The sequence below is a fragment of the Nyctereutes procyonoides genome, unplaced genomic scaffold (assembly GCF_905146905.1).
Source record: "Nyctereutes procyonoides isolate TBG_1078 unplaced genomic scaffold, NYPRO_anot_genome, whole genome shotgun sequence".
Taxonomy (NCBI): Eukaryota; Metazoa; Chordata; class Mammalia; order Carnivora; family Canidae; genus Nyctereutes; species Nyctereutes procyonoides.
In genome coordinates, this window is record NW_026575082.1 from 25621142 (window position 1) to 25638797 (window position 17656).

General features: G+C 47.3%; 1 protein-coding gene across 21 annotated transcripts in view; it reads left to right on the plus strand.

Annotated features, from left to right (window-relative positions):
* Window positions 1-2079: 2079 nt before the first annotated feature.
* LOC129514638 (nebulin-like) overlaps window positions 2080-17656 on the plus strand; it is a 201565-nt gene continuing 185988 nt past the window's right edge. For 16 of the 21 annotated variants that reach the window (XM_055333370.1, XM_055333378.1, XM_055333373.1 and 13 more), the window contains exons 1-10: window positions 2081-2176; window positions 2771-2855; window positions 3350-3414; window positions 6394-6435; window positions 8000-8221; window positions 9826-9933; window positions 10419-10523; window positions 11177-11281; window positions 11910-12014; window positions 17066-17170. In XM_055333370.1, the coding sequence (XP_055189345.1) occupies window positions 3379-3414; window positions 6394-6435; window positions 8000-8221; window positions 9826-9933; window positions 10419-10523; window positions 11177-11281; window positions 11910-12014; window positions 17066-17170 (828 nt within the window). In that variant the 5' untranslated portion in view covers window positions 2081-2176; window positions 2771-2855; window positions 3350-3378. Of the gene's footprint in view, window positions 2177-2770; window positions 2856-3346; window positions 3415-6393; window positions 6436-7999; window positions 8222-9825; window positions 9934-10418; window positions 10524-11176; window positions 11282-11909; window positions 12015-17065; window positions 17171-17656 lie in introns of all 21 variants that reach the window. The other 5 variants (XM_055333391.1, XM_055333376.1, XM_055333377.1 and 2 more) reach the window with 2 other exon arrangements.

Sequence of the window (17656 nt, forward strand, 5' to 3'; positions counted from 1 at the left end):
TTAGGGACGCGTCGTCTGAAACTCTGCTCCTGGCACCTAACCTCACCCTGCCTTGCTCCGGGTCAGTTGTGTAGGCTTATCGTCAAACTCCTATTGGTTTATAAATTTCTGGACAAACTACTGTCTGATTTCAGAAGTGTCACAATATTTCAGTCTAATACAGAGTAAAGCATGAAGACTCCAATAAAATGTTGTAAAATGGTAATAATAAAGGATTCCTGAGTGGCTCAGTCGGTTCAACGTCTGCCTTTGGCTCAGGTGCGCCTGGGCCTTAGTGCTCAGCAGGGAGCCTGCTTCTCCCTCTTCCTCTGCCCTCCCCTTGTTCACCCTGTTGTCTGAAATAAACAAATAAAATATTTTAAAATGGTGATTATAATTATTAAATAATAATATTATTATTAACTAGATAATATACCAAATAAAATAATAAATATTAAGTATAATAATAAAAATAATAGCTAATATTTATGGAGCACTTACTACGTGCAAGGCATGTGATAACAGCCCATCAATAAATCAGGGGTCATTTATTTTTTTTCCATGGGGAAGGTCATAGATAGGACAGAAGCATAGACTGGCTCTTTCATGCCTAGGGGACAGAGTTCCAGGTTAGCATTCGAGTGTCATTGCTAATTTTTCTACTTTATATGGTTTTATACTATGTGTCATAGAAAATGGGCCTGAGGGCAGCCTGGGTGGCTCAGCGGTTTAGCGCCGCCTGCAGCCCAGAGCGTGATCCTGGAGTCCCACGACGGGCTCCCTGCATGGGGCCTGCTGCTCCCTCTGCCTGTGTCTGTGCCTCTCTCTCTGTGTCGCTCATGAATAAATAAATAAAAATTTAAAAAATTAAAAAAAGAAGAAAATGGGCCCGAATTCTTTTCCAATTTAACACCATCTTTTAAAACACAATGAAGAGTAAGTCAGTTCTAGTTGACATCTGCCAATGGAAATGATGTCCTACTACACACATATCCCTTGGTCGTAAAACCTGCAAGAACATAGGAGGTGAACAAGGTTTAATTGGTTTAGATGATAAAAATGCTATTCAATTTTATTTACCACCATCTGAATCACAGAAGGCAGAGAGGTACATATGTTTGAAATGTGGCAACGCTTCCTAACGTTTAGCTAAAAAAGAACTATTACAACATGTTTAATTTTAAACCCATGTCAAGAAACCGGTGACCCACAGGGGTTTTGCTTTAGTACGGAGGTTTAGAGAGAGACTAAATCAGTGAAAATTGTCTTCAGATGGAAAATTGCTGGGTAATTTTTATAAGCTCGGTGTCACACACTCAGACTCACCTAATAGGGTATTATCTTCTCCTAGTAATTGATTTAGATTTTATCTGCTTCTGCTGTTTGAAAATTGAACCCTTCTGTGCTTGCGTTCACACTCTGCCTCTAGAAGCCACCGGACTAAATTGAAAATCAGAAGCCCGGTTAGATCGGAAGGCGGCTCGGTCTTGCTAGCAGGCGGCCTGACCAGGGAGGGAGAAGATAATGGGTAAGGTCTCCGCATACCCTTCTGGCCTAGTAACAGAAAAAGGATGGAGCCTATTCTCTCTAATTACGCTCTGAGGCCAGCTTATCTAGGGTCACATCAAGTATTTCCAACTGTCATGTCTTTTTTTCACCATTTTAAACATTGTTTTTGCCAACTTGGGGTTTCATGGATTTTATTCCTTCCTTGCGCCTGTAGCTTACCTGTAGCTCACCTGGTGAGCTGTACAATAGGGAGCAGGTTTACCTCCATGAAAGTGGGACAAGTGACCTCAGGAAAGCAGCCACAGAAGGGTCACAGCCCCTCAAAGACGTGCTTATTTTATCCTAGATCCTTTTGCATGAATGTGGCTTTAAGCAGGGTTGCAGGGAACGAGAGATCAAACCTAAACTTGAGGCCCAGATGCTGGAAGTGAAGTGCAATTCCATCACCTTCGAATAGTTCTGGGCAAGCAGTTTGTTACCCTTTCTCCTTTGGTGGAATTGGTGAACAGGTGGTTTTCAGAAGATCACGCGGTATATTTAGCTGCTGAAATTCGAGCGACTCGGGTGTGATTGGCTGCGGCGGCCGGTGATAACGGGCAGGCACAGCCGGCTCTGCCTGGGGCTCTCGGGAGGGGAGAGTCGGGAGCGGCCTTGCTGCCTGCCGGGGAGGTCGAGGTGCGGAGGACAGGTAGGGCCGCTGGCGCTGCTTCTCCTTCTGTTCTTGCTGGAGCGTTCTGTTCCGCAGCTTCCCTGGGAGGGAGTTCCAGTTCGCTGTCCTGGCCGGGGAGGCCCGCGGCGGGACCGTGACCTGCGAGACCTCGAGACCCTCGAGGCCGTGGCCCTGCCACCCCGGGCCCACGGGCGTCTGTCTGCCTGTGCTGTGGGCGTCCTCGGGCCCTGGCGAGCCCCGGCTTGCTTGGCCCGGCGGGCTTCCTCGCCTAACAGAATCTTAGATTTTTTTGCCTTTTTTATTTTCTCTAAATATGAGTATGAAAAGGGCTCTGGGTCCCGGCTTCCTATATTTATCCGTCCTGGGCCTCGGCCGCAGAAGGGCGCGGTTCCCAGCCTAGCAGCCGGGCTGGTGTTGGTTTACACGGCAAATAGCTTCAGGAGACACAAGGGACAGCTGCTCCAGGCCGTCATCCGCTTTGATCGAGCGCGTTCCACTCCCTGGCGACAACCCGGAGGCCCGGAGGCCGGGAGGCCCTTCCCCAGCTCCCGAATTAGCAGCTTGGCCCCAAGGCCCGGTCCCGCCACGCTTCAGACGTGTCTTGTTTTTCAGGTTTGAGGAAGAGCCACGGACACGGAAGAGAAAAACCCATAGAAGCCAATGGTGTTTGGGACAAGAATAACCCCATCGCCTTGAGGTTTCTGTTTTTCTTTTAAACCTACTGACAGATTTGCTTGTCCGCGTGCAATCCAGGTGCGAGAGGGGAGCAGAGGCCACGGCACCCTCGCAGCACCCGGCACGGGCCCAAAACTGACTTCTGGGAGCCGGGCCCACCTCCCTTTAACTAATACTCTCGCTTAAAAGTGTTTTTCGGCAAGCATTTAGCAATTTAAATAGCGTTTCTCTGGATCCAAACCCTCTCGCTTTGTTGCCTCCACCTCCTTCCCCACGGCGAGCTAAGCTGCTGGTGGAGCTGGACGCCCCCCCCCCCGCCCCCGCATGTGGCTGAGGGTCCGGAGAAAGGCCCTGGGGCCCGAGTTCTTACACCTGCTCGGATCCCCCCTCTCGCTTAGCCCACCAGGAGCGATGGATGTGTAGCGCGGCCACGTCTTAAGTTCTGTTGTTCTGTTGTTCTGATCAGTCCAAGGGGCAGATTCTAATGTATTTCTCATTTGTCTGCAACCTGAGAAGTCTGTAGGTGCCACCCCTACTCCGGGAAAATGGCAGATGACGAAGAATATGAGGAGGTGGTGGAGGTAAGATGACAAAAACGGCCTCTGACAGCCAAGTGTTTGATGTGGTGACAACCAAAGCCGCACTGTAGGTGAATCAGTCCTTTGCAAAATCTATTATACCTTCACAAAGCATCGTTAGGAGAGCATGAGGAGGGAATACTTTACGTTCAGTTTCACTGTAATTATGTGGGATTTAGAACTGAAAAGAAATAGCGCTGTTTCCCACTTCTGCCTTTCTTTAAACTCTCTGAAGAACACGGCGTGGGGTAAAGGCAGGTTTTACTTTGTCTTCTAAAACTACCTTCCTCCCCACCTGCCAGCCCTCCTGATCCAAGGGACAGAGGAGATAAGGGAAAGTCCTGAAAACTCTGTATTTCAGTTTCCACATAGCAATAGGGGAAAAGGGGCTACTTCCTCTTTGCTTCAACCAGCTGATGACCTACAGCGTGATATGGATTAAATGTTCAGAATAATCTACTTACCAGATTCTGGGCATAGGGGAGATTTTGCATATATGGAAATGTGCCCACACCTGGAAATACGAGCTGATCATGCTCACAAGTGACATCTGGAACCATGCTTTCTGACCAACTCCCATCATACTTACCTAAGGGAACAAGACTAGCTTTTGCTTTTAAGTTTTTTTGAGGAGAAAAAAAAAAGTAGACATCTCAAAAAAATTTCCTCCAGGTTATTTGTGGACATCTGACACATTTGACAAAGCTGTTAGTTGTTTATTTTATAGTTATTTTATGAAATTTTATTTTTATCATGTTACAGTTTTTCCTTCACCTCTTGCCTTCAGCTTCACGTTCTAGAACCTCAAGGCTTGGGGGCTACAAACCATATAAATAGATTCCCACTGAATCTGAAAGTGCTTGATAATTTACAATTAATGATGATCCAAACGTATGAAAATCTCCAAGGGCCTCAAGTGCTTTGAGGCAGTCTTGAAAATCTGTGCTTTCTCCTCAGAATGGAATTCTGAACCAAATTTCAAATGACTGTGCCAAAATTTGTCTTTGGAAGATTATTTTAGTGACCAGACTATATTTAGATTAAGAGAAATTAAAGTCATTTTTTATTGCCAAAGGATTCAGGAAGGAAACACAGAATGAATCTCCTACAGCATAACGATGAACCTCTTTGGCTTAAATGCCAAAGGCCACATTCTCCATGTTCAATGTTCCTAGTGGGCATTTTACATATGTCCTTATGGGTCAGAATAATCACGATTAAGTGATGACACAGTTATAAATCAAATTGCCTTCCCTCCGGTAGTAATGCCAGTAATACTTTTTAGCCTTCAACTTAAAAAAACAACAACAAAAAAAACCCCTTGTTTTTCTTAAAATAACGGCGTTCAGTTGTCATTGGAAGTTGTCCTCGGTGTTAGATTTGATTTAACTAGATGCCATAAGAATGGAAGGGGCTATTTTTAGGCATCTCATCCTTGCCATTTTGTTCCTATTACTGCTGCTGGGTCTGACCAGCAGTTGCTGACCTGCTAGACTTCCTGCCAGGGAGTGTTCACCCAAGGTCTCCCTGACCTCAGAAAAGATGTCACGGAGACTGGAATGGTGGCAAATCTGGGAAGATGGACAAGGGAGAGTTCAAAACCAGGAACTAGCTTTAAAAACCTATCTTTTAGGGGTCTTGCATGTCTAAATAAAATCATACTATCCCTCTTGACTCAAGCTTAAATTTGGATAGAAAGGAAAAGAAGCAAGGATGCACTAACCAATTAGGGGCATAGCTCTAAAAAAAAGTGGGATTTGGCATGTAAGTTAATGCCAACCATTTAGGTAATGTTGCTTTTTTTTATAAGCTTATTTCTAAGCTACATCTGCCAAGGGTGAGAGCCCCACAAAGGTAAAATTGGATGGCTACCAAAGGACTGCTTTTCCCTGGGTGCTAAGAAAATCCAAAATAGTTGTGAATCATTCACTTTCAGGTAATGTCCCTTCTCAAGTCCCTGACGATGCTTTGTGTGGCCAGAGGCGGGGTTCTCTGTGGCTCCCCACCAAACAGCCGCCCCTAAGCGGCCAAACGCAATTTCCCATGTGGCAAGGGCCAAGCCTGTCCAGGAGGAGCCCCGTGTCCCACAGGAGCCGGGGCATCTCTGGCTCTGCCTGGGGACCCAGATGGCTATTGGGGTCGAGGTTAAACGGTGGGGGAGCAGGGGAAGCACGAGACGGGGACCTGGGGCAAGTCCCTGCCGATGGGCTAGAGCCGGTGGCCTTGGGGCAAAAGCCAAGTAACTTGAAGCAGTTCGCTGACCCAGGGGGCAGGCGGGACCCCGGCTCCAGGGGGGGGCTGGTCCTCGGCTTTCCCCTCTCCCCGAGTGTCTGCGTCGGTGGCAGAGAAGGGACACGTGAAGCCTAGAACGAGGTGCGCTGTGAGGCCTGGGAGAGCGAGCCGAGGGGCCCGCGCCTGTCCTGGGGGCCTCGGTGGCGGGGCCGGGACTGTGGTCCCCGAGTCTGCAGCCACCCAACCGCACCTGCTCCTGCCGCGGGCAGTGACACCAGGAGCGAGACGGAGTGGCTCTGACCTCGGGTAGGGCCTGCGGCACCTCGTGCCACACGGTCCCTGCCGCCCTCGTCCCCGCAGAGCCATCAGGCGGCCTTGGGGGCGAGGGTGGTCTGGGTGCTGCGTCCCGCTGGCCGTCCTCTCCCTGCCACCCTCGTCCCCAGCCCACCATCCTGTTGGTCGCCACGTGTGGCCCCGAGGTCCTTCCTGCGCAGCCCGAGGCCTCGGGCTTGTCCCGCCGCCCGGCCCTGGCTCCCGGGAGAGGTCTCCTGGCCTCGGGGGCAATCGCCGCCCGTTAACGATGTGCCTGGGTAGCCCGCCCAGGCCTGCGGCCCTCCGGGGACCCCCAGCCCCACATCGCCTGGGCTCGGATGCTGCCCCTTCCCCGCGGGAGGCACGGGTGGCACCCAGCCACGGGCACAGGACGGGGCCACCTGCTGCGCTCACGCCCGCTCTGCGCTCTGTTTGCAGTACTACACGGAGGAGACTGTGTACGAGGAGGTGCCGGGACAGGTAAGGCCCCGACAGGTAAGGCCGCCGAGGTGCACGCTGAGGCCGCCAGGCCCTCCCGGCCATGGGCTCCTGGGGCTGCGAGCTGGCACGGGGCGGGGGTGGGCAGCGACTGTCCCCCACCTGCGTGCCCTGCAGCCGCAGGACCAGGCGAGGCATGCTGCGCCCCGACAGGCTGGGTCCCCGCTCTTGCTCCCCAGCGCACCCAGGGTGCTTGGGCATCGTTCCCCACCGTTCATGGGGCGCTGTTGACACAGGGGGTGCTAATCACAGTAACTAATGCCAGCGGCTACCAGCACGCGGTGCCCGCAGCAATCCCAGGGCCTCGGACGGGTGGCTTGCAGGCCGACCAGCAGCTTTGTCATAGAGTTGTAGCCTGTTGGGCACCATCTCTGCCTTTGTCCCCCCAATGGTGCAACGAAACGTTCCGGAGGTTTTAGCACCAAGCCTTTCCCGTGAATGTTCCAAGGTGGAACGTTTTTTAGGGTGAGCCAGCTCGCTCATGCTTCCTTTCTGGATGGAGCTGTTTCTCTTGAGCACGACAAGCAGCGTGTGGCCGTCCCAGAGCTCACAACTGCATGAGACCTAACATTTGCAGCTGCTGCGGGTTGCTTAGTCTCCCCATCCCCGTAGGCCAGCAACCGAGGCAGAAAGCGGCCCATCAGCAACGACCTGAGGACACCTGGGAAGTCGTCCCAGATGCCGGTTTCCTTGCTGATTCAGCTTCCCTTTCCATAATTGATGCAAGAACTCTTCCTTTGGTACAGAGGATATTAGCTGGGAGGGAAGTCCTGCTATCACAGGGACCACTTGGCTGCTTACCTTTTTTTCTTACATACACTACTTTTAACCTTGGACTAGACCTAAACTTTGGCCTTAGTTTCTTCTATACGGCCTGGCATAAGAAACAGTAATTTCCCACTTACTGCACGTGTAGGACTGTCGTAAGGATGGTTACCCCCTTGTGTTGCCGTCCTTATCCTGGTCCACCTGAGCATTCGTTAGCGTAAATGGCGTTCCACTTCACGTTAACTGACTAAGCCAAAAGGATGGTAATCACTTGTAATACTGATGTGATTTGTACCTTTAAAGTTCATTATCCTTGGCCTAGGCCTGCAGGGGAGCCGCCTAAAGACCTGTGGAAAAAGCAAGCAGGTTTTTCTTGGACTCATTTAGAGTTAATATGAAGTCAACAAGTTGAGCTGTATTTGATCATCTTAATTGTTTTTGTTCCCTGATGCCAAGTTGGCTTTGACTCTACCCAAACGATTTGAGAAGATCTTAAATGTCTAAGAATGTTGAGTTTCTGAGTTTCACCCAACCTGATAGTGTTTGGGTTCCTTCCTACCAATGGAATTTTAAGGCACTGTAGCAAATGAACAGGGAGTGACCTCTTGATTCCACACCCTCCTGAGCAATCAGCATTCAGATTTCTGTAACGTGGTAGTAGAGAAGCACGCCTAGGGATGCAAGTCTGACTTGAGGTCAGGATAATGCACATGCACCTAGATCGTGCTATCACGGTTTTTATTTCCATAACCATTGGAACCGCGTGTCACATTTTCAGACCATAACAGAAGTCTATGAAACTACGACCACAAGGACGACCACATCGGACTATGAGCCATCAGGACCTTCCAAACCGGCACTGGCATCGCCAGTATCGGCACAGCCAGTACCAGCCAAGCCAGTGGAGAGGAAGAAGGTTATCCGGAAGAAACTGGATTCTTCAAAGTTCATGACCCCCTACATTATACACAGCCAGAAGATGCAGGAACTCTTTAGCCCGGTGCGTTTCCAACATCTTGTGCTAATCTGGTTTTATTGAGAAATTACTGATCTCCAGTGACTGTTTTGGGCGCCAGCTGGATTGTTCCTCAACCTTGTAGGAGACAAAAACTTATCTGCAGAAACATAAGCTCTTGTGACTCTTGAATCTTCCTTTCCATGTAATTCATTTGCACCATTGCAGCTTCAGAGAAACATCCTTACTGAAATTATTCCCACAAAATAAACAGGAAGCCTATCAGGAGGCATTTATTGGTATTTAATCACAGTTTGTTGGCTAATCTAGAATCCTGAAGTCATAAATACAGATTCAATTGAAATCCATTCACCGAAGCTGAATAACACCTCTTTACACTGTGTCTGAGCAGGATGCCCCCTAAGTGGACTAGTTAACAATATATAAAAAGGTCTTTAAGAGTCCTATAGGGAAGAAGAACCTGTAGTTTAAAAAACCAGGGTCAAGTGCATAATCTCCGCTGCTGAAGGTCCCTGGTCCTTAACTTTCCGTGTACAGTTATGCTGCGGCACGTTCTACTGACCGACAGCAGATTGAGATCCATTTGAGTGGACAGTTGAGTGTCCGTGTGGGCTTGAGGTCTCACTAGGTGGCTTGAAAAAATGAAAAGCGGCTTAGGGGAACATTGGATTAAATAGGACTAAATGCTTCTGTCAAAGGCATCCTGTTGTGATTGGTCAATAAGTGTTCACACTTGGTTTAGGGTTCACTCCTGGAGACTGATAAATTTCTAGTTCAGATTCTTGAATGATTAAAACCTAGTTTTCTAAGATTTCAATCTCTAAAAATAATATTATCTTGCCTCCTTTATCATTGCAGCCTTCAGCCAAAACAAAAAATTTTTTTATCAATTTATTGCCGTAAAACTCCTAAACTGACAATAACACCCTAGAATTTTGATAGTCTGAACAAAATGGCAAAGGTTTGCAGTATTTTTAAAGTGGTTAGTGATAAAATCAAGAGTGTAATTTAGATTGTTGAGTGCAAAGAAAGTGTCGCAGCAAGTCAGTAAATACATCCAGGAGTACGATTGAAGCATTAATAATAAATTATGCACATTGTTATTAAAGCAAGAACTCGTATATTTAGCAGAAATAATAAAATTGCATTCCTTTTCAAAATACTCCATAATTCAGACTTCCCATTAATTCAGCTGGTGTCTCAGCTATCCAAACCACCGAGATTTAGCTGCAACTTCTGAATTGAATATTTTTGCATTGTATTAGCAATCAAATCTTTTCAGACAATTTCTATATTTACTTTCTAAAACTGTTGAGGTTCAGGCTTTTCATGTGTGCTTCCAGAGAATAAAAACATTGAGAGAATCATTCTAGGGCATTTCAAGACAATAGCTTGTAATACATTTTCTACTGTCTCAAGTATCCAATCATGTTAGGAAGAACAATTAACAAATCTATTTTAGTTTTTGCTGAGAATCGAGTAGGGGACAAAAAGAAAGCTGTTATAACTGATAATCGTTAGAACTTGCAGGATTTTTTTCTTTTTTATCACAAGGAGATGAATGCATTGCCTGAAGTTTCTGCTGCTGTCTTGTCAGGTTTTAGGCTAATCTCTGCTATTCTTTTCAGAATAAATATAAGGAGAACTATGAGAAAGCAAAAGGACAGCCATACGCCATCACGACAGATACCCCAGAACTTCGCCGAATCAAGAAAGTACAAGATCAACTCAGTGAGGTGGGTGGCCTTGGCTAAAATAGAGAGCTAGGTGGAAAACATGCCCACCACTGGGAATTGAGGACTTTAACGGGTGTAGAGAAAACGAGGAGTCAAATTACTCTGAGACAGTCGAGAAATCTAGAGGAAGCTTTGGCTATAGATTATGTGGCTCTAAATGGTGAACCCGCAGAGACTTCTCGGCTAAGTAAGTTAGCTTAGGGGATAGGAGATGGGAAGTTCGAATTCATTGTGGTCCCCCGCAGAGGAGGGCAGGGAGGCTGGAATTCCACCAGGAGGGCAGATATGCAGCAAATGCAGGTGCTTTGCACATCTTTGGGGATCATAGTTTTCTCCTATGATAGTTTCCTACTTTCTAAAGTGCAGAAACTTTGCTTTGCGGCACAGATGTTGAGTCCTTGGGTCAATGCTCTTTGGTTGTAAGATATCCTTTAATATACTCACATTGGCCTGCCCGTCACGAATGCTGTGCACTACTTCTGCAGGTTAAGTATCGAATGGATGGCGATGTCGCTAAAACTATCTGTCACGTGGACGAAAAAGCAAAGGACATTGAACATGCAAAGAAAGTGTCGCAGCAAGTCAGTAAGGTGAGGTCACGGTGTGGATGGCTGGGATGCTATATAGCATGTGGGTTTCCTCTACCTGGCCTTAGAGGAGAAACCCGACAGGCCTGATCCTACTCGCTGGTCTTCCCTGAATCCAGGGGCATTGTGAGCTCGGTGCCCACACCTGTCAGGGAGGCTGCGCAGATGACTGAAGTGGGTTGGCACACAACCCAGGCAGCTGCCGTGCAGAATGCAATCCCAGTGTTGCCAGAGTCTCCTACTTATTTTTAGAGAAGTCAGGGAGCTTAATTTTTACAAGAAATCCTTAAATTTCCAATGTAAGCAACTAATCAAAAACATGGAAAAACTACCACGTGGGTCAAGAGGAACATGCCCCCTCTCCAAAATCGGCCAATGACTTTCAAAGGTTGCAGCCCTTAAAAGGAATCTGTGGAGAATCATGATCATGACTTAGTTTAAGAGATCAGACTTTTGAAGTAAAAGCTTGCAACGCAGGGAAAGTATTGTGGGATGTTGACATGGTCACTGCTCTCCCAGTCGGCGCTGGTGACAACGGGCACCAGGGCAGCCCCTCTGAGAGTGCTCTGGCTGTGGAAGACTCGACAGCACTGCTCTCTGAGCCCTCCTAGCTCACAGGAGACCTCAGCCACGGGTCCTCTTCCCTGTCTGTCTAGGTTTTATACAAGCAGAACTGGGAAGACACCAAGGATAAGTACCTGCTTCCCCCTGATGCCCCTGAACTCGTCCAGGCAGTCAAGAACACGGCCTTGTTCAGTAAGGTGAGGGCGTCTGCTCTGTCGCGAACTCTGTCCTCCTCCCCCTGATGCAGAGGAACCCCGGGTGCTCATGCGACCCGGCGTGCAGTGGCCCAGCCTTTCTGCGAGTGTCCTTGAGCCATGGGGGTTGCAGGGGTTGCAGCTGGCAAGGGGGAACTGAGGGGAAAGCCCTTGAGTGGGAGGGAGGGTCCTGGTGGGAGGCTGAACACGTGGGGAGAACGGAGATGTGGCTGAGAAGTGGCTCTCAGAGCCCGGCTTGCATGATTTCGGGCCATCGCTCTCATGAAATGTTTATTCCGTGAGTGACGAGGAACCATGTGAGGTGCCTCCTGCCTCCTTCCGCTTGCATTCATGCTTGTTGTGGGAAGCAGGTAAGTTCCCAGAGGGGAGATGAAACAAAATCAGACATGTCTTCCCTCCTGAAAACAAGATTTGTCAGCAGAAGCAGGACACGCTATTAATAAAGATGACTTGGACTGAGTGGAACGGGGGAGGCTGTCTGGGGATTCCATTTGCCTTTGCTTTTAGCCTGCCCTCGGTTCTTCTGGCTACTGCTGGGTGAATTCAAAATTGTGTATTTCCTGTAAGTGGGGGCTCCTATCTCATAACTTCTCACCCTTTTCTGATTTAGAAACTGTACACTGAGGACTGGGAGGCTGACAAGAGCTTGTTTTACCCGTACAACGATAGCCCAGAGCTGAGACGGGTGGCCCAGGCCCAGAAAGCCCTCAGTGATGTAAGTCCAGTGCAGTCAACAATGTTTGGGAGTGTGGGATCGGGACACCTCCGGTTATATCTTCTGGCCAGATGTTCATTGCAATTCCTTTCAGAAAGATGAAATGTCATAATAGCAGATGAATCCATCTAGAATCATAGTAATTTATGATGTGCACTTAAATGCATAATTTATATTAGATATAATTAAAACCAATCTTGGTTTTTATTAGGTGAAGAACCTGAGGTCATTAGTGGGCAAAACCCAGATTAGAAGCCTGGTCTTGTGATCCCAAGATTGGTGTTCTTTCCACTGTAGCATGTGCCCTCTGTCCTCTTGTCTGGAGTTGAAGTTCTTTAGTGACAGTAGAGTGCCACTTAAAAAAAAAAATCCTATTGGGATCATAACCGTTTCCCCAAATATATTAAGTGAAAAATGTTATTGAAGGAGTTTGATTTGCTATCCTAATTATAAAGTCTGAATTGTGGTGTGTCCCCCTTTCTCTACATGAACTGACACACTTGTCCAAACATGCTTGTGTAGTTCTCTCACAAAAGCTCTTGCCGTCGGGTATACGCAGGGGATGTTTCAAAGAGATGGAGGATATTTCAAAGTTAGTCAAAAGAAAAATAAATCAGCTGTCTCCACTGACCAGAATTTTAGTATTTTATCTTGAAAAGAGTTTTTTAGAGGGACTTAAAAGGCCTAATAGAGTCCTTAGGCTGAAAGCTATTTCTGCAGCAGAGAACTCCACTTGATTTTAGCACTTCCCCTTGTTTTGAGGAGCTTTAGTTCTTGACCTCTGGATTTGCTAGAAGCTATATTGAAAATCCAAAGACTGCTGCTCTAGTCTTCAGGACAGCACTCTTGTATAAAACAACAAGTTGTTTTTCATTCAGCTGTCAGTCAAACCCCTAGAACTTCTTACATTCACTATGGACTTAACAAGTCAGTTGGCGTCTTGAAAATTACTGGGACTTACTTCCAGTGGGTCTTAGGATCCTATCTTGCCCTGTACTGGAATTATGCAGACTCCTTTGATGATGTCTCCAACTTTTGAGGTCTTTTATTGCCTCTCACTCGATATCATTTGTAAATTTAGGGGACCTATTTCTATCTCAGTTTTCATATAATTGGTTAGAATATGGCATAGGTTATGCTCCTATCTTTCCATAGAGTAAGATAGGAAATAGAGAAGCCGTAACAAAAACTTAAGGCTCTCTAGTACACGGTACCAATTTTAATGTGTAGGGACCTCTTCTCTTTTAAGTTCATTTTTTGGTTCTGTATCTTATGAATATATGATATTATTGTGTAACCTTTATAAAGTGATCAATAGTTGTTGAAAGTCTATGCATGCATAGCTGGCAGGATAGAAAAGATTTCATCCTTTCCCTTGAGATTTTATAATCAGGCTGGTAATATGAAATTATTATATATTAAACAATAAAAAAACATTTTTTACAAATTTTAGGAAGCAGGTTCTACAGTCTAATACTTGCTGAAAAGACATGCAATTAGAGAAGGCCATGTGGAAGTGGTAATCCCAAGAGAAAGGGCAATGATGAACAGAAAAGGCATGTAGGGAGTACACTTGAAATGAGGGACAGAGGTGGAATAAGTCTGGGGGGGACAAAGAAATTGAATGCTGTGGACACCTAGTTAGGAGGGTACTTTTAAGAAAGTGGCGGCAGGACCTTGAAAATCAGACCAAATAGCTTTGACGTGATAGTCCTTAAGAGATATCCTATGATTTTTTGGGAGGGGAAACAGTATGGTAAAAGTAGGATATGGAAAAACTTTGGACAATATAGTGGATTGGGACTAGGAAAAAATGTGATAAATCGAAGACTATTTTAGTAATATTGTGGAATCAAAGGGAGGACAACAGAGAAGAAAGGAATCTGAGGGCAATAAGTATTTTAAAAGTGTTAAGGACATTGGATATTGGAGATGAAAGAGTGAAAGGAGCCATAAAGGAGTTTACAACAGAGACTGGTAGTCTGGGTGTATAGGGGTGCAACAGGTAATGATGTACTAGTGAACAGAGAAATGGAGTTGAGATGCTGCATCCATAAGATGCCTTGATCTGGATCTTCCATTAGAAACTGTGTCCTATTGCACAGGCGTGAGAACAGGACAAAATATTAATATTGGAGAGTCCTCAGAATAAAAGTGATAGCTGAGGACATGAAAATACATGGGGGAGGCCGAGGAGTGTATGGCCAAGGGCAGAGTTCTGGAGGACACCAATACTTAGGACATCTGGAAAGCAGCCAGCAGAAGAGTGAGGGAACAAATGGTCAGAGAAGTTGAAGGAAAACCAGGAAATGCCGTGTCACGTGAGCTCGGGAAGAGTGTCCAAGAAGACACTTGATCTCCAGCCTCCCTTTACCCATGAGATGGACAGATGGAGGGGTCCTGCGCGCCGCTCTGGTGCCAGGGACTCTGAACAGGTACAGGTGACCACGTCTGGGGATCCCTCCACATGCATAAAGGAGACTGCCTAGGGAAGGAGAGTCTTCCCGTCCTTCCTCAGAGAAACTTGGAGTTACGATGTGGGTTGTAACTTTATTGCAGACTAACTGCCCCGAGCATCAGGTTCCCAGGCTACTGGGACAGTATTAATAGAATACTGTCATCCGCAGCGGGAGCCCCTACAGTTTTCGGGCACGGGGCCCCCGCAGGCTGTTGTTCACAGAACACTCTTGCCGGGCCAAGCAGATCCCAGATGAGGGCTTGGGTCTGGAGGCTTCCTGTCCCCCTCGCCTGTGCCGCCTTCCGGTTTCTCTGGAACCTACTTACCAGGTTTCTCTTGTTATCTGAGCAGAAACAAAATAGTTTGCAAATACCAAGAGACACTTTAAGTGGATCCAGAGTACAGAATTCTAACAAGACCGAATTCTGAACAAAGTTCCTGAGAAATGAGGACTTCTAGATCCAGTTTCTCTGGAGCTTCCTGACAGGATGTCCCCCTTAGTAAGCATTCCTCCTGATAGGACATTGCTCACTCTGGGGACTTGGCCAGCCATGGAAAATCCCAATCGCCCTATGCCTAAAATCGAGCCTTCGCTCTTTAAAGACTGAGCAGTGGAACTAATATCAATGCATTTTAAAACTGGTCTTTTGTATCTCCATTGACCCATTGATGTTTGTAAAAGCTCTTGTTATAGGCAGGAGGGAGATGTTGTTAGGACCTAGTTAGACTTGGTTAAAGCATGAAGATGACTGGGACCTTGGAACTATCCAGCTTCTTTTTTTAAAATATTTTTATTTATTCATGAGAAACAGAGGCAGAGACCCAGGCAGAGGGAGAAGCAGGCTCCCCACGGGGGGCATGATGTGGGACTCGATCCCGGGACTCTGGGGTCACACCCTGAGCCAAAGACATGTGCTCAACCACTGAGCCCCCCCCCCAGGAGTCCCAGAACTATCCAGCCTCTTTACGTTATAAATAAGAATACCGCCACATGGAAGGAGAAGTAATTTGTAGAAGTCTCACAAGTGAGTAGCCAAAGAGTTGGAAAGATAAGTCTCCTCTTGAGATTTCCTCCAATGGCCTCAGTATATAAAACACACATTCAGAAATCCATCCTTGAACCTTTGCTCTGGCCGGGGTCTGCCCAAGCCACGAGGGCTCCCAGATGAGAGGCTATGTTTGCTGTCGTCCAGAGCTCACAGTCCAAGGAGGGGCAGATAGGTAAACAACCAACCATGGCATCATCCGATAGTTCCTTCCAAGGAGCTAAGGGCCACATTGAGTGAGACCCCAGGAGAAGGTCTTCAGGTCAGGGAGGGTGCAGGAGGGGAACCTGTGCTGGTCCGGAGCCGTGGAGAATGAGCAGCAGCTTGTAGGCAGATGGGGAGAGCGTGGAGCTGGGGCATGTTGGCGAAAGGGAGCAGCAGGTACAAGGTCCACAGGCGTAAGAGGGCTTCGTGTACCAGCGGATTGACAAATAGTTCTGCATTTTTGGAGGCAGGGTTCAAGGTTGATGGAAGAAAAGCCCTGAGTAGTCAGTAGTGAAGAAAAAAGAGGGCAAGGGTGAAGGGGCTGCATGCTTGATGGACATGATACTTTAACACAAGGGAGGCCTTTAGTCGGTTAAAGGAAAGGAGCTAATGAAGAGCGAGTGGTTGAAGCTGTCGAAAGAGAAGGGGTGACTACGGAGATGGTGCAGAGAGCTGCAGGTGGGAATAGCAGTCTGCATGCAAAGTCATCCCGAGAGAGCGGCTTCTCTGAGCCGTGTGGCAGGTGGGAGGGGCAGGGACGAGTACAGGGGAAGGTAAGTGTCTATACAGCCTTCCTTTACTTTATGAAAGAGCAAGCTGAGAGTTGATTGGGGGCCAAAGGACAGTCTTGGGGGTTTGCACTAGCCGCTGCGAGTAGAGACTGACCAGGGATGCATAAGGGGGTGTTCAAGCTTCACTGAAGGCAAAGTAGCGATCGGTTACCATAAATTCAGGGTATTGGGCAGAGAGCCCCAAGCAAGCTTTTGTTCACAGAGTGTACCACTGGGTAGACACCTAGACTTCAAGTTAAGGGCTTAGGTTCAGGAGACTCACTTTTCCACCTCTGCACCTTCTTCCAGTAGCTCTTTTAATCGTGCTTAGCACATCGTCATTATCCAATCCGTTGAGGGGCATGACTTCCTTCAGCAGCACTCAGCATCCTGCACATAAGAACAGGGCAGTGTCGTTGAGTTGATCCAGAGCAGAGGGACTTGGTAGCTGGTGTGATGTAAAGACCAGAGGTTGGGCAGTAAAGACCCCAGTTAACAGAGCAATCTCAATTGTACATCATGGCACAGAGACACGTGGAAGGAAATAGATGTAGGGTTAATAATCTGGGAGAACAGGAAAGACTTAATGAAATAGAAATCACTAGAAACGCTGAGAGCAGGGGCGTGTGACATCTGCAAGGACACGTTACTGTTACGTGAATATGCTAAAGTTTAAAACTTCAGATACAGATGAAGCCATAGGCTTTTTTTTTTAATGCAAACAAACGGAATATGGGAGGTAGAATGATTTTTTCCATGGCTCATGAGTGTTCCTGTCTTTTATTTTGTCAGATTGCCTACAAAAAAGGTCATGCTGAACAGCAATCTCAATTCACAACCTTGCCAGACCCTCCAGATATAGAATTTGCTAAGAAAGTGACCAATCAAGTGAGCAAGGTGAGTAAATCGGGCCGGGACATCGTCTCCCTTGAAAACTCTGGTTTAATAATCTCAAACATCAGAGAAAGTAAGGGGGACCTGAAAAACTGAGCATATTTTTGCTATATGACCCGAAAATGTCCATAGCAGAAACAATCCATCCGTTGACATCTTGGAACCATGTTAATAAACACTCTGCCTGCTTAATGACTCCGTGATCAGAAAGTGCGAAAGCCGCGTTTTGAAAACAGCACCCGTGTCCTGATGTCATTTAACATCTTGACCTGTGGAAGTGCTGCTAACCAAGAACCCGGTCCCCGCGCGTCCTCTTGGAGGGTCTGATTGCTTTAATTCAGTGTGAAGACCTCCTACGGTTTTATGCTGTCAGGCACGGAGGAAATGAGAGTGCACGAGTGAGCCTCAGACGTGGCTTGGTTTGCCTGCCCTGAGCAGTGCACCCCCTCGGTTGTGCCTGGTTGGTCTATAGTTAGCCTGGTACGCCAG